General features: G+C 43.4%; 1 protein-coding gene across 1 annotated transcript in view; it reads right to left on the bottom strand.

The window, feature by feature from the left end:
* The window catches only part of UNC45B (unc-45 myosin chaperone B), a 56232-nt gene that overhangs the window by 19552 nt on the left and 19279 nt on the right, over positions 1-17401 (bottom strand). The window contains exons 3-8 of the mRNA XM_069757257.1: positions 12889-12925; positions 11765-11940; positions 5333-5422; positions 4247-4414; positions 1911-2076; positions 304-474 (exon numbers count right to left, since the gene is read on the bottom strand). Coding sequence (XP_069613358.1) covers positions 304-474; positions 1911-2076; positions 4247-4414; positions 5333-5422; positions 11765-11940; positions 12889-12925 — 808 coding nt within the window. The remainder of the gene's footprint in view (positions 1-303; positions 475-1910; positions 2077-4246; positions 4415-5332; positions 5423-11764; positions 11941-12888; positions 12926-17401) is intronic.

The following is a 17401-nucleotide window of genomic DNA, read 5'->3' as shown; positions in this document are numbered from 1 at the left end:
AAGAAAACTAAATCTCCGAGCACTAAAAAATACTTGGAGGACACCAGAGCGTGCTCGGGAAATCTCGAGTAACGTGTATATTTGCTCATCACTAATCATACTGCCTCATCCCTGACAAGGAATGCAACATAAGAAGATCCTACAAGAACACGGCTTTCCAGTCACTGAAGAAGGAAGTAGTGGTACTGATCAGACCCATGTGCTGTACAAGGGACCAAGAGATTTTGGCAGCTATAGAGACTATAAAGATTGAAAAATACAGTAATTTGTAAATGGTAAGGACTACTCAGACAACAACTTCACCTGCATCAACCACAAAGAGAGTCTTGGAATTGTCCTTATTCTTCAGGTCATATCGTGGGATGTTTTTATTAAGCAGGTTGAGAGCTTGATCTCTGCCGTGTCCAGAAACATTTTTACTAACAAGCATGTCCAACAAATGCGTAGTGATCATCCGGAGGTCTTTCTTAGTATCTATAAAAAAAAAGCAAAAATATTTACTCCAACAACTCTTTGCCTAAAACATTTTATTACTTTGTGTAATGTACGTATACAATAATATGTTTAAAGGGGTCATCCAGCTTGTTTGAACCGATGACCTATGCTTAGGATAGACAATACATTTTTGATTGGTGACATGAATCTAATATTGATGGACTATCTAACTAAAACTTTGGATTCCCCCTTTAAATTTCTTTTGGATGTTATCCATAAGCAGTGGAGCAGAAGGAGATAGAGTACAGAAGATAAAAAATGAAAAGAAAATAATAAAATAGACCACTAGTGGTCTATAGTACATTCAAAGTGAATAGTACATTTTGACCAAACTCAGGCTGGGCTGCAGTTACCAGTGGGGTACAGAGTTGAATTTCAGTATTTGCAGATGGTATAAAACCCTCTAAGGTAATAACCACAAAGGAAGGCAATATAATATAGTGACCAAATATAAGGTTAAAGTCACAGTATTTAGATCCATGGCATCCATCAGTCTTGTGTAAATTCTCCTTTATTTAAATTTTAAATCACTTTCATCACCAGGGTTGGAGCAGGTTCTTTTTTCTGAACACCTGGATGAAACGTCACACCAAATGGCCGTCATGACAGACAAGGGGAAATTAGTCCATCACAGCCCTTATGCTGATGGTGTTGTACAAATACCTAGAACTTTAACCATGAAGAAAGGGCATACTTTAGGTCAGTGTTCCCCAACTCCGGTCCTCAAGAGCCACCAACAGGTCATGTTTTCAGGATTTCCTTCGTATTGCACAAGTGATAATTGCATCACCTGGACAGGCAAGCATTCAATCACCTGTGCGATACTAAGAAAATCCTGAAAACATGACCTGTTGGTGGCTCTTGAGGACCGGAGTTGGGGAACACTGCTTTAGGTGAAGAAGGTTTCCTCATCACAATAGATGGGGACTCTTTACTTTAAGAGCATTAAGATGTTAGACCCCTAACACAAGATGTTAATTAATTGAAGGGCCTGGTTGCTTGCTTGAAAAATATATCACAAGTTATGAACAGTAAATTTCTAGAGCTTGAATACTGATCCATGGATTTATTTGGGGAATAACTTATTCTGGATTATTTTTTCCTCTTGAATGGGGCAATTTACATTCTCAGAATATTTTTTTGTGTTTTACTGGATCATCACAATTGGAATTTGGATGGGATTATGTATTTTTTAACCTTCTCATCTATGTAACTATATGAGAGCGAGCATTAACCCATCCTGGTTGTGTGCAATATATTGTACATCTTAATACTTATTATACTATCACAACTTATTTGCTTTGTTGGATGCCCTGTATTTAGAAACCAATTATGTTTGTATGGTGACCATCATTATTTTGAAAATATAAATGTTAAATTAAACTGTAAATAGTTTTCATATAATAAACTCTTACCTAGTACAAGAGCCTCCTCTTTGCCATGTTCTTTCCGATCCTCTTTTGTGAGAGAGTCCACAATATTCTGCACAAGATTGCATGTTGCTAGAGCAATTTCTTCATTGTCCATAGCCATAATGCGGCAGATCCGATCAAAACCAACAAGATGCAGAATAGCAGCGGCCTGTGTAGAATAAAACGCTAATTGTATTATACATTGGAAGACCACAACATACATACGCAAAGGCTGGGCAAGGTTTGCCTGTATGATACAGGATCAGGGCCGTATTTGCCACTAGGCACTTGAGGGCACGTGCCTAGGGTGGCAGGATTCGGGGGGGCGCACTTGAGCAAGGGTTTTTTTTGCCTTTTTTTACATATTTTTTATAAAGTCCGGGGTCAAGCGGACTTTAAAGAGACGGCTGTGGTTGAGAAAACTCATCATGGGGTCTGGACAGCTCCAGAGGTGACGTCATCTATAAGGTACCTGGATGTAAATGTTTGTGATGCCAACTAACTCATGTTTCTATTTATGTTAGGAGCATTAGAGGGGATGTCCAGGTTTGTGATGAGTCTGCAGTCATTCTTTGTGACTGCAGACTTCTGAATTCTCACAGTGCGCACTGCACGCTGTCAGGATTCTCTGGTGCTGGCAATTTACATTAATGCGGTCACATGCTGACTAGACATAAGTGGCCACCGTCAATGAAAATGAACTGAGCGTGGCCGGGCACGTCTAGTCAGAATGTGGTCAGAAATATACAAATCACATACTTGTGCTGACATGACCGTCCACTGGCCAGGGAGAATCCTAAAAGTGTGCAGAGTATGCGTTGTGAGAATTCAGAAGCCTGTGATGCCAGGACTCAGCTCTGTAGGTTCCAGTAGTCGTCACATGGACACTTCACTCACATGCGACTTTCATACTTATGGCCCTGTGACAACGAGCTTCTCTTCTGCTTCTCTGTTTTTCACTGAACATTGAGAGCATTAGGGAGAGGAGCTCGTGGGTACATGACTAAGTGTGCAAATCGCATATGTCCTTGGTGGGGAGAGCACCAAAATGAATTCTTGCCCCTGGTGCCAGAAACCCTAGATACACCTCTGCCGGTATGCCACTGCGAGCGGTGATTACCGGGTCCAGTGGAGTGAGGTCTGTGCACAGGCAGTGAGGCAGGGACTGAGGGTGTGCCCAGAGAGACACGGAGACTGCCCGTCCCTGTCTACACCGTAGCCTGGAGTCCTCATTATCATAGGAATGTGTCAGTTAATAAATTGTTTTCCTAAAGCTTTATAGTGTAGTTTTAGGTCAGCGTGGGATGGTTAGGGATGAGCTAGGAAGGTGCAGGGACAGGTAGTGATGGCTACTTGTGGACATGTGCGGCACTTGCGGTTTTGCACTTGCAGTGATACAAAAAACACTGCTAGCAGTGTTTTTTTCCATTGCTGCAAGTACCACATTTGCCGGATTGCGGCAAAACCGCAAGTGCCGCACATGTCCGCAAGTCCCATAGGGAATGAATGAGGCCGAACGCAGTGTTGCCGTAAGTAATCTGTCACATGGCAGATGCAGAAAAACTGCCGGATCTGCTGCAAAAGGCTACTTTCACATCAGCGATTTATGGCAAAGTCACTGCCGATAGTGTCATACTCACCAATGGGGGAGGCAGCACTAAAAGTGCTTGGGTCAGCAGAAACCCTAAATACGGCCCTGTTCTTACTTCTAAATGTGCTTAATATTTATCGGCTGAACATATAACAGCTATTCTACCCAACTCCCCCATACATATGCCTGCTCGTTTAGGCAAAGCAAGATTTTAATTTACATAGGGAGAGGGGAAGAGGTAGCTTATAGACCCTTCTGACAAAGGCTTATCTCCTGTGAAAACACAGGATTGAGCATGTTAAAATCCAACATGCCTGTTCTTACATTTTTCCAATATCTGTCATAAGGGATAAGTTGGCAGGTTTGTCCAACTATATACTGTACTAAGGCTACGTGCAGATTAGCGTTTCCCGACGCTGCGTCGGGCGACGCAGCGGCGACGCACGCGTCATTCGCCCCTATGTTTAACATGGGGGACGCATGCGTTTTTCTTGTTGTGTTTTCCGACACGTGCGTCGTTTTTGACGCTAGCGTCGGACGCAAGAAAATGCAACAAGTTGCATTTTTCTTGCGTCCGATTTTCGTCAAAAAACGACGCACGCTTCGCAAAACGCAGCGTTTTTGCGTGTGTTTGCACGCGTTTTTTCGTGCATCGTGCGTTGCGTCGCCGACGCAGCGGCGCGCAACGCTAATCTGAACGTAGCCTAATGTGTGTGCACCTATCGTAAAATAACACGCAAAGACTTACTCGTGCTCTATGCCCTGTACACATTCCAGACAGTGTTCTCACTGCAGAGAGAATTAGCTCTGTATCTTTAGTTGCCACTAACTGAAGGAGAAGGTTTACACCATTGTTTTGGAAAATCCGCTCGGCACCAGCTTCCTCTCTGCCCAGAACTATAAGATTGTTGACAGCCTGCGAAAAAAAAAGGTTTATGCATAATAAAATGTTAGGCACTTATTGAATTGCACATCTGTTAAATCAAGATCTCTAATAATCATTTTTATTTAATTCATCATTTGTTATTACTTGCATGCACAAGCAAAGGGTTATGTTTGTAGCTGCAGGAAACTGTGTAGGGACATCCTGTACCATGCTAAGTTGGGTGCTCTATGTACAAAGCTATTCTACCTTAAAAGTAACAATGAAGAACACAGAATTAGAGACACTGCGGCTAAGCCGCTGTCCCCTGACTGCCGTGACTCCCCCCCCTCCGTGGTGTTACAGAGATCTCCCCTCCAGCGACACCGACAAGGGGTTAGGCCACTCCCCGTAATGGGCGGGCCTACGGTTTAACTTTGCCTCAAGGGGGGATTGTCGCAACATCCGGTCTCCCAGTACCCGGACCTGTTCCCGCCCTCCCTCCCCATTGTTTTGGTTTCATTACAGTTGCAGCTGCGGAACGGGTGGAGTTTTGGTGGTGAAGATACCTGCACCGGGAGACCAGAATGCAGATAATCTCCCTACACCCGATTTATTGGCAAATATTGCCTGTGTTAAGCTGCGATCAAAAAATTTTCCAAAGTAAAAGATGAAAGTTATATAGAAAATCTTTCCTAATAAACTTTTATGTGTTAATGAAAATGGTGTGGCGTCGCTTGATGGAAGAAGTTTGTTGGTCGCGGCAGTCAAATATTTGATGATGTTTGCCATGTGTTTTATTTTATAAAATATGATGAACAGAAAACTCTGTATGACTTTATATTTAACTGAAGGTACACTAAGGCCCCATGCACCCCTATCGGTGCCATATTTCAGTTCTATCTATTAGATCTAAGCCTGTTTGACTTCAGAAAACCAACTTTCATAAAGAAAATGTGTCCTGTAACTCACTTTCTCCCTCTTCTCTTTTTCAGTGTTTGGGTCCAGCAGGATTTCAAACATCTTTTGAACCCGGGAGTCAGTAGAAAACTGAACATGAAGCTGTGACAAACAAAAAGAAAACATGGTTCACACAATTAGAAAGGCTGCTCAAAGAACATGTAAGATTAGCACGAAATGACAGTGATACACTTAGGTCCTAAGCACATGGCAAAGGCAGGTCAAACAGGCTGTACATCAGCACATGAATCCCCCAGGGGCTCTGAACACCGTATACTTCCTGAATGGGTGATATTGGTGCCAAGCACATAGATTTCTGCAAGTCCTGATTAGAAATATGTGCAACAAATCTGCCACTTGCAAATATATCTATAACCAGTCCACTGGATGGTGTATTGAGGGCTGGTATTATTAGAGGGAACCTGACAGTAGACACATTACCCAAACCACAGAGAGCATGTATCAGACACTGACTGTATGATATTGTAAAGTGACTTAGAGCGGTAGACCTGATCAAGCTACTGTCCGGTTATGTTCTATCACTTTGCAAGAAAACCATGTCTCAGTGTGCTGTCAGGTATGGGGTGCAACACACTCACTTGTAGACCGCAGGCCTTTGCTGTTTCCAGGCCTCAGGCATCAGGAGCTGCCATACGCAACTCAGGGAACCCCAAGTTCACTTCAACCAACAGAAGTTTGCTGGACAGTTCAAGATCATCATATTGTAACATATGGAATAGGGCACAACTCTTCATATTCATTACTTCCTTAGCACAACACATCTTCATCCGTACCATTCATTTCTCCTGGTCTATTCCTATGCCCATTGGCTCCATCAGCCCCAGGGATTTCCTGTCCAGTTCCACAGTGCACCCGGGATCCGTTACCTTCCCTTCACAAGGTTCCACATCTATCTTCCTTGTGCACCAGAGGACATGATGTGCCATTCAGCCCCAATGCCAGGCCTTGAGCTCCTGACATTGACGGAATATCGGCACAGGATTCTACTATGGCCTCCCACTGCCTCGAATGATAGGTGATTACTGGCTCAAGCTGCCCACTGCACTTGAACTTGACCTTGCGACTGTTTCCTCATCTGAGTCAGTATCAGGAAGTTCCTGCTTTTCACTAGCCCCCTCCCACTGTGGTTTAGCCCCAATCATTAATTGTATCTAATCTTGTACCTTCAGCTAACTACAGTTACTATCCTACCAACAGAATGTACTAAGCATATGTCCATATCCTTATGCTATACTCACACTATGCAAATTATACTTTACATTGCTATATTAACCCCTTCACGACTTTGCCCTTTACCGTTTTTGCATTCTCATTTTTCGCTCCCCTCCTTCCCAGAGCCATAACTTTATTTTTCCGTCAATATGGCCATGTGAGGGCTTGTTTTTTGCAGAACAAGTTGCACTTTTGAATGACATGATTGGTTTTAGCATGTTGTGCACTAGAAAACAGGAAAAAAAATTCCAAGTGCGGTGAAAATGCAAAGAAAAGTGCAATCCCACACTTGTTTTTTGTTTGGCTTTTTTTCTAGGTTCACTAAATGCTAAAACTGACCTGCCATTTTGATTCTGCAGGTCATTACGAGTTCATATGTAACAGATCAACATGTGCACAACCTGGGAAGGTGCACGGGTAGGTTCTCAAACCGTAATCACAAGTAATACGAAACCCGGCACTCAACTTTGTTGTGAGAAGAAGTAGATAATTTATTGTATCCCAAGACAATAAACGTTTCGGTCACACAAAAGGACCTTCATCAGTAACTGTAAAAGTACATGTACCAAATCAATTTATACAATCAGGATAACAAAGTAACGAAAAAAATAAACAAATAAAACCAAAGTATATACAAAATATATACATCAACCTGTGTAAATGTTTATGGCAACAGGAGCATGTCTGTGAGAGGTCCTGGTGCTGAAGAGAAACACTTATAGTGGCACAGTAACTGAAAGAAGGTGGATGGTTACATACCGTATACTGGGATAGAGAGTGAGTGCTAGTGGCTATAGAGCCTGCCTACAGAATAAAAATACAAAGGCTAGTAAAATTGTGGGTTGGGGTGATGTAGTAGATAGAAGGCGCAGATAGATGTGAACCTATCAAGGTTTCAGCCTGAGGGAGGTAAAATCTAATGTCATAGACCCCGGTATGGGTGTAGATATAGGCGGCCGATTGTAAAGGGCAAAGTGTGCGGTTACCTGAAGGATGGCTGGCATCGCGGTGTCCACCGCTGTATAATGTTAGTGGTAGTAGAGGGGAGGCCGTACTTATATTAATTGGAGGCGGGAAAGATCAGCGTCGAGGCGGAGTTGACGCGCCAGAACAGGCTGTGCGTGTCACCGAGGGGCTTGCGTTCCACCGCCAGGTTGTGAGGATGTGGATACTGTAGGCGGAAGTGACGCGTGAATGCTTATGTAGGTGCCGGGGGAACAAATGTCCCACCGCCATATTAGAGGAGGCAGGCATGTAACATCACCCTAGTGTGCATGACCGCTATAATTCCATAGAACGGAACGGTGATGAGGGGATATTATGTAGGTATAGATCTACCAAGATAGGAGCGCCTGTAGCAGGCCAGTGTCAGCCATATGTGTAATGGGGGAACCACCACAAAGTTGAGTGCCGGGTTTTGTATTACTTGTGATTACGAGTTCATAGACACCAAACATGTCTAGGTTACATTTTACCTAAGTGGTAAAAAAAATTCCAAACTTTGCTAAAAAAAAAAAAATTGCGCAATTTTCCAATACCCGTAGCATCTCCATTTTTCGTTATCTGGGGTCAGGTGAGGGCTTATTTTTTGCGTGCCGAGCTGACATTTTTAATGATGCCATTTTGGTGCATATACGTTCTTTTGATCGCCCGTTATTGCATTTTAATGCAATGTCGCGAGGACCAAAAAAAGTAATTCTGCGGTTTCGAATTTTTGTCTCACTACGCTGTTTAGCGATCAGGTTAATCCTTTTTTTTTATTGATAGATCGGGCGATTCTGAATGTGGCGATACCAAATATGTGTAGGTTTGATTTTTTTTTAGTTTTATTTTGAATGGGGCGAAAGGGGGTGATTTAAACTTTTATATTTTTTTTATTTTTTCATATTTTTTTAAACTTTTTTTTTTTTTTTTTTTTACTTTTGCCATGCTTCAATAGCCTCCATGGGAGGCTAGAAGCTGGCATAGCCTGATAGGCTCTGCTACATAGCAGCGATCATCAGATCGCTCCCATGTAGCTGAATTACAGGCTTGCTATGAGCGCCGACCACAGGGTGGCGCTCACAGCAAGCCGGCATCAGCAACCATAGAGTGGTTGCTATGCCGACGCATCGCTGACCCCCGATCATGTGATGGGGTCAGCGATGCGTTCATTTCCGGCCCGATGGCCGGAAGCGCTGGTTAAATGCCGCTGTCAGCATTTGACAGCGGCATTTAACTAGTTAACAGCGACGAGTGAATCGCGATTTCACCCGCCGCTATTGCGGGCACATGTCAGCTGTTCAAAACAGCTGACATGTCCCGGCTTTCAGGTGGGCTCAGCGCCTGAGCCCACATCAAAGCAGGGGATCCGACCTCCGCCGAATAGTACGGCAGAGGTCGGTAAGGGGTTAACAGTACTTATACTACCCCATATGACATTACACACTAGATGCACAGAAACGCATGACACTATTCACATTACGCAATATTGACGGAATGGTGTCTTCAGGGGTAAGAATGCAGCAGCACAGTCCAACACTCCTACATTTTCATGCATGTATATTTGACTCTGAAGCACTGTGGCGTTTCAGAGAAAAATATACTTTACAAGCCGACCTGAGACTAAGCATGGGAGACTAGTCCCAAAGCCCAGTCCTGACAGCTTCTCCCCACCTGCTGCCAGTGACTGACAGGTCTCTCTCTATACCAGTAGCTTATTGAACAAAATGGCATCGTTATATTAGAGCTATACAGTATATAGAATTGTATAAAGAAAATAAGTGCCACTAAATGATTGACCAAGTAGGTACAGATCGTCATGAGACATGACAAAGAGGGAGGAAAGGACGAACACATAAAATGTAATAATGCTTTATTAAACATGTTGTATAAAATAGGTAGGTAGGAAAGGACGTGAATACACAACACATACAATGTGCAAGGGCACAACAGGCAATGTATTATACTATGTCGCATATAACAAGTAAGGCAGGTGAAATGTATGCAATATACCGTATATAGCAAGGACACAGCACCTAAGTATAGGGCCCCGTACTGTTAGCCAAATGGTATGGTGTGCAGACATAGTACAGATATGTACGTACTGTATATGTATATAGTGTATAGTACATAGACTAGGCAGGGGTAGAAATGTAACAGAAGGACAAATGTTAGCACAAAGATTTAACCCACCATGATAGTGGAGGTATGGGCATTGTAGCCCAATTAACACACTACCCACAGAAAAAATGTATGATCCATACAGATATTATACCTGTAGATTGCACATGTCTAAAATTGAATTATTACATTTTATAACATTTTGACTATGTGATCGTCCATTCCTCCTTCTTCTTTGTCTCTCTCTATACATGCACGCAGGGAGAGATCCACCATAAAAGATGAGTGTGCAGTCGTTCTGATATTATGGGGGGCGTTTCGGTGCTTTCGGATCCCCTGGTCAATATAAAGAATGAGATAGCCTCACTCCAGAATAGTCTGGCTACCTTCGAGAACTTTAAAAGGAAAAACAACCTAAAAATCCGAGGGATCCCTGAATCGGTTAAAAAATCCCAATTGGGAGGCTACGTCTCCTCCATGATCTCCCACTTGTTCCCCACTACCCAAGGGAAAAATTTGGTGGAAAAAACATTCAGGATACGCAGGCCATCCTCTCTACCGTTAAATATAGCCGCAGATGTTGTCGTTTCATTTTATCCCAACTGGATGAGAGACTCACTGCTGGACATTGCAAGAAACCCAAGGTTCCTGTCCTCCCCATACGGTCACTTAACCTTCTATAGGGATCTGTGCAAAGATACCTTACAAAAACGTAGACTGTTTCAGCACTCCACCCAAAGATTGCAACTGGCAGGAATACAGTATAATTGGTACCAGTCTTCTAACTTGAGGTTTCACTTTGCATCTAAATGGTATACCTTTTCTTCTCCAGCAGAGGCAGCGGTTTTTCTGAACCGTGCGGGTATAAACCCGACTAGGTCTTCCTCAGGGCCCACTTCCTCAACTTGAACTAAATCTTCTCCGAGCATGTCGGAAAATATTTTTCTTCCTTTTCTTCCTCTGATAATCCACATTGTAGCATGTAAATGAACCGAACTCTTCCGCCCACAAAGTCCAAGGGTCATCAGGAGATGACCAGGAGCCGACAGGCCTTCGCATATTATTCATTTTTACTGGACAGCTTCAGAGTCGATCTATTTGCCCAACTCCACTTATACTAATGTGTATATTCCCTACATTTATGTCAAATAATGGTTATACTATTACTTTACAGGGTCTATTACGTTGTCTTATCCATACTAATCTTAACAATACATATAGCTTAAAATTCATAGTCTACTGCAACTTCAAAGCTAATTTAATTTCTAGTATAAGAGAGTTACAGATATTGTTTCCCTTGTTAACATATATTGTACTCAATACTCTCTTAAGTATTATTTTTATGCTACATTACCTTGTAAATTCTTACAGTATATGTGATTGCTTGTCTCCCCTATTTTCATAGGGGTTCTTTCCCTACTCTCGTATCCCTCCCCTTACCCTCCCTCCCCCTCCTTATCTACCCTTTCCAATCAAAATATAAAACCCAATAAAACTTTTTGAAAAAAAAAAAAAAAAAAGATGAGTGTGCAGTGAGAAGCGTCAAACTTACATGGCTTAAATCACACTGCCAGTGTCTCGTACATGCTGCCCGTGGATCGGGCAGCAGGTATATGTGGTAAGGTTCCTTTTAAAAGGAAGCTATCATCAGAAAATAACTTATTGCCTAAATCAAGTTTTTTGTGTTACATGTATTTGTAAGAAATGTTTGCCAATATTTTCATGTTCATATCACAATCTTTTTATTAAAAAAAAAATTGTAATCTTGCAATTTTCATACTAGCCACTGGGTCTTCTTTAGATTCCTAGCTTTTGTCCTTTCAGGAAGAGTTTACAGCAAGCTCCTTACCATCAGAGGCAGGAGTACAATAAAGTTGACATCTCTATAGACAATGGATAACAAAGGTTGACTGGCACTGCTAGGAATAATCTCTTCCAGTTCTAGCTACAACTGCATTCATATTTCACATAACTCAGTTTGCTTTAGTTGCCCCCCTGGTGGTCTGCATGAGCGACAGAAAGGTCACTTGCCTGGCACAAGTTTTACAATTTGCCTGAAAGTGCATTTAGCCACTTTGTAACTCCTCAGTAGTTCTCACGTAGACTTACCTTCTGGTGGATATCCGTGCCTATTCTGTGGAGAATCTCTTGGAATGTTTGATTCTTCGGCTCAAGTGTTGCACATCTCTGAACATCCTTAAATGCTTGGTCCAATTTCCCCAGTTTTTCTAGGGCCTGACAGCGCCTGAATAATGCCTTAACATCTGATGCATCCACATCAATGGCTGAAATTAGAACAAAACACTTGTTTTTCGATTAATCTGACCAAACTGTGCCAGTATGTTCACTTCAAGGAGTATTCCCGTCTCCAAGATCCTATCCCAATATGTAACAGGTATAATAATAATACTGATATTAGCAAATACCTCTAATCTAAGGAGCATGCGACCAGATCTGTCCATCAGCCTCCTAAAAATAGAAAAGAAGCTTTCCTATGTGAAGTGTACAATTGGAGGAGGCTGACGGACATGCCTGGTCACATGCTCCTCCACCAGCAGATGGACAGAAGTGCTGGTCACTATGCAAAGAAAGCTGTACTAACAAGAGAAAGTAGCCGACTTCTTTAAAGGGAACCTGACAGGCGATTCTTCGCTACACGAATCGCAGCCTGCTTGCACAATTTCAGCAATGTATAGTATACTCTGAAATACTCTGGTGTTTCCGAAAAAATATGCTTTGAAGATGTGCCTGTGATGAGACTAGTCCAGCGCCGCCCCCGGCTGACTCTTCCTAGTGCTGCTGTAGGTGATTGACAGGTCTCTTCCCATGTAAACACGAGAGAGACCTGTCAATCAACTACGTGAGGTTGAGAAGAGAGAGCACGGGGCGTAGTCAGACTCGTCTCGTCTCTTGCTATGTTACAAATGTTCAAAGTTTATTTTCTCTGAAACACTGGAGTTCTTGAGAGAAAATATACCTAGCTGCAATCGTACAGCCTGGTTCTGATTCATGCTGCCTACGGTTTGGTTTTATATTAGTTTTTCACATCTTCTACAGATCGGTTTCTACCAAAGGAATGAGAATTCACAATGACTATTTTATTGTGTACAGATACTGTAAGCTCAGTGAAGTTATTAAAACTCAACCTCGCAAATCTGAGCTATTCTAGACTAAACCAGATCACAATAGAATGTAGACCTACAAAGGGAAGTCCACCAGGAGGGTCTACATACCTTTGGAGGCATCAGAGGCTGCTTGAACATAGTTCTCCTTTGAAAATATTAAAAAGAGAAAAGTAGATTATTAGGCTATGTTCACACATTGCTTTTTTTCAGCATTTTTTTTGCAGTGAAAACCTGATCTCTTGGCAGTAAAAAAAAGCTGCAGGTAAAACGCAATGCCTTTTTTCAGGATCCAGCTTTGCTTCCACTCTAAATGTACCGTCACAATAAGCGACGCTGCAGCGATACCGGCAACGATGTCGATCGCTGCAGCGTCGCTGTTTGGTCGCTGGAGAGCTGTCACACAGACAGTTCTCCAGCGACCAACGATCCCGAAATCCCTGGGTAACCGATGTTTACCCTGGTTACCGTTGTAAATGTAAAAAAACAAACACTACATACTTACATTCCCGGTGTCTGGTCAGGTCCCTCGCCTTCAGCTTCCAGCACTGACTGAGTGCCGGCCGTAAAGTACAGCGGTGACATCACCGCTGTGCTTTGCTTTACGGCTGGCAGGCGCTCACCAATCAGTGCGGGAAGCTGAAGGCGAGGTACATGACCAGACATCGGGAATGTAAGTATGTAGTGTTTGTTTTTTTACATTTACAACGGTAACCAGGGTAAACATCGGGTTACTAAGCGCGGCCCTGCGCTTAGTAACCCGATGTTTACCCTGGTTACCAGTGACAACATCGCTGAATCGGCGTCACACACGCCGATTCAGCGATGTCAGAGGGAGATCCAGCGACGAAATAAAGTCCTGGACTTTCCCCAGCGACCAACGATCTCCCAGCAGGGGCCTGATCGTTGGTCGCTGTCACACAGAACGATTTAGTTAACGATATTGTTGCTACGTCACAAAAAGCAACGATATCGTTAACGATATCGTTCAGTGTGACGGTACCTTAAGGTTACAAGAACATGAAGAGGAAGTCGGGGATCAGCTGCAGCCTGAACTTCCTCTTCATGTTCAGTTTGTTTGAAGGCGGAGACAGGGTATGCCACAACACCGCATCACAGCCCGGGGAGAGCAAGTGCTGACACTGCGGGAATGGCACCAGCATCGATGGTGAGTATAGGCTTTATTATTTTATTGAGGCATAAAATTTGGTTTAAGAAGGGGTTGTCCTAATAGTGGACAACCCCTTTTATATTGATGGCCTATCTTTAGGGTAGGTCATCAATGTCTGATCAGTAATGGTGTGAAATACAACATTCCTGCTGACTAATTGTTCCCAGTGCCAGTGGTGGCCGTAACTGCTCAATTCCGGAGCTACACAGCACAGCTCTGCAAATTGTATAGTGGTCACCGTTGGGTACTGTATATCTACCCCTATTCAAATGAATGTGAGTGGATCTGCAATACCCCGCTGTGGCCACATGACAGTTGACAGTGGTGCTCTGTTCCACTCCACAACTGAGCACATGCGGCTGCCGACAGAACTACAAACAGCTCATCAGTGGGGGTGCTGGGTGTTGCACCCCCATCAATCAATCAATCTGGTATTGATGACCTTTGAATAGGTCGTTAATAGGGTTGAGCGAAACGGATCGGACAAATTAAAAAATCGCCGACTTTCGGCAAAGTCGGGTTTCATGAAACCCGACCCGATCCTAGTGTGGGATCGGCCATGAGGTTGGCGATCTGAGCGCAAAATTTGCATTTCGTATCACGCTTTCAGCGCCATTTTTCAGCCAATGAAGGAGGACGCAGAGTGTGGGCAGCGTGATGACATAGGTCTCGGTCCCCACCATCTTAGAGAAGGGCATGACAGTGATTGGCTTGCTTTCTGCGGCGTCACAGGGGCTATAAAGGGGCGTGCACGCCAGCCGCCATCTTACTTCTGCCGATCTTAGCATAGGGAGAGGTTGCTGCAGCTTCATCAGAAGAAGGGATATAGTTAGGGAGGGAAGCTTAACCCCCAAACTGCTTGTGCTGTAGCGATTTCCACTGTCCAACACCACCATTTGTTTACAGGGACAGTGGAGTTTTTTTTTTGTGCATCAGCGCGGTAGCTTATTAGGCTGCCTTATAAGGCTCCCTGATAGCTGCATTGCTGTTTGCACGCCGCTGTGCAAACCAACTGCTTTTTTAAAGGCAAAAATCCTGTTGCTCCTTTCTGCACAGTTATCTTGTTTATTTGTCCACACTTTTGTGTGCAGCAGTCCTTTTTATTGCTGCCATACTTGTCCTGAGATCATTGTAGGGAGATCAAAATTGTACTACAGTCCTTGTATTTTTCATATATCTTCCAGCCACTTTCTGCCACTTACATTGTGTTGTTTTATGCACAGGGCCTGAGTTTTGGTTCAGTCTCCCCAAAAAAAGTGAGATTCAAATTCTCACAAAGTGGATATACTGCAGTCCTGTTAGTTTGTTGTATGTCAGCCAGCCACTTTCTGCCACTTACGGTAGATTGCGTTGTTATATATACACTGGGCCTGAGTTTTGGTTCCGTGCCCCCTAAAAAAGGGAGATTTAAATTCTCAACAAGTTTATATACACCTTCTACCTTGTTTTACAGTACCATATAACGGTTGTTATTTTGGTTAGATTTTCCAAAAAATGTGGAAGTCTGGTGGAAGAGGCCGTGGGTGGTGGTTGCCAGCTGGTACTGTTTTGTGAATTCTGTGATCAAGCTCCCTCCTGTGGTCACGAGTGGTAGTGCGGCTTCTGAGTTTCCTTCCTCAGGTGATGAGGTTAGGTCGTTAGGTGCTGCTCTATTTAACTCCACCTAGTGCTTTGATCCTGGCCTCCAGTCAATGTTCTAGTATTGGTCTTGCTTCCTCCTGGATCGTTCCTGTGGCCTGTCTTCTCAGTATAAGCTAAGTTCTGCTTGTGTTACTTTTGTTGCTATATTTTCTGTCCAGCTTTTTTTTTTTGATTTTGCTTGCTTGCTGGAAGCTCTGAGACGCAGAGGGAGCACCTCCGTACCATTAGTCGGTGCGGAGGGTCTTTTTGCCCCTCTGCGTGGTTGTTTGTAGGTTTTTGTGTTGACCGCAAAGCTATCTTTCCTATCCTCGGTCTATTCAGTAAGTCGGGCCTCATTTTGCTAAATCTATTTCATCTCTGTGTTTGTATTTTCATCTTAACTCACAGTCATTATATGTGGGGGGCTGCCTTTTCCTTTGGGGAATTTCTCTGAGGCAAGGTAGGCTTATTTTTCTATCTTCAGGACTTGCTAGTTTCTCAGGCTGTGCCGAGTTGCATAGGGAGCGTTAGGCGCAATCCACGGCTACCTCTAGTGTGGTTTGATAGGTTTAGGGATTGCGGTCAGCAGAGTTTCCACGTCTCAGCGCTCGTCCTATGTTTTGTGGTTTTTGTCAGGTCACTTGTGTGCTCTGAACTTCAAGGTCCATTGTGGTTCTGAATTACCTATTCATAACAGTACTGGAGGCCCAAAGTACTATGCTTCTCAATAGAGGGAAAAAATAAGTTCTGAGACCATTTTTTTTTTCTTTGCACTGTGTTTTGCCTTTTTTTTCCCCTAGACATTTGGGTGGTTCAGGACACAGGTGTGGTGATGGACATTAAAGGTCTGTCTTCATGTGTGGATCTTCTCACTGCAAGAGTACAAAATATTCAAGACTTTGTGGCTCAGAATTCTATGTTAGAACCAAGAATTCCTATTCCTGATTTGTTTTCTGGAGATAGAGCTAAATTTCTGAGTTTCAAAAATAATTGCAAACTGTTTCTGGCGTTGAAACCTCGCTCCTCTGGTGACCCAGTTCAACAAGTTAAGATTATTATTTCTTTATTACGTGGCGACCCTCAAGACTGGGCATTTTCCCTTGCGCCAGGAGATCCTGCATTATGTAATATTGATGCGTTTTTTCTGGCGCTCGGATTACTGTACGATGAACCTAATTCAGTGGATCAGGCAGAGAAAAATTTGCTGGCTCTGTGTCAGGGTCAGGATGAGATAGAGATTTATTGTCAGAAGTTTAGAAAGTGGTCTGTGCTCACTCAATGGAATGAATGTGCTTTGGCAGCAATCTTCAGAAAGGGTCTCTCTGAAGCCCTTAAGGATGTCATGGTGGGATTTCCTATGCCTGCTGGTCTGAATGAGTCTATGTCTTTGGCCATTCAGATCGGTCGATGCTTGCGTGAGCGTAAATCTGTGCACCATTTGGCGGTATTATCTGAGCATAAACCTGAGCCTATGCAGTGCGATAGGACTTTGACCAGAGCTGAAAGGCAAGAACACAGACGTCAGAATGGGCTGTGTTTCTACTGTGGTGATTCCACTCATGCTATCTCCGATTGTCCTAAGCGCACTAAGCGGTTCGCTAAGTCTGCCACCATTGGTACGGTACAGTCGAAATTTCTTTTGTCCGTTACTTTGATCTGCTCTTTGTCTTCCTATTCTGTCATGGCATTTGTGGATTCAGGCGCTGCCCTGAATTTGATGGACTTGGAGTTTGCTAGGCGCTGTGGGTTTGTCTTGGAGCCCTTGCAGTGTCTTATTCCATTGAGAGGAATTGATGCTACGCCTTTGGCCAAGAATAAGCCTCAGTATTGGAC

This window comes from Ranitomeya imitator, chromosome 3 (assembly GCF_032444005.1).
Source record: "Ranitomeya imitator isolate aRanImi1 chromosome 3, aRanImi1.pri, whole genome shotgun sequence".
NCBI lineage: Eukaryota > Metazoa > Chordata > Amphibia > Anura > Dendrobatidae > Ranitomeya > Ranitomeya imitator.
Note: the sequence above shows the minus strand (reverse complement) of the source record. Positions and strands in the feature narration are given on the sequence as shown.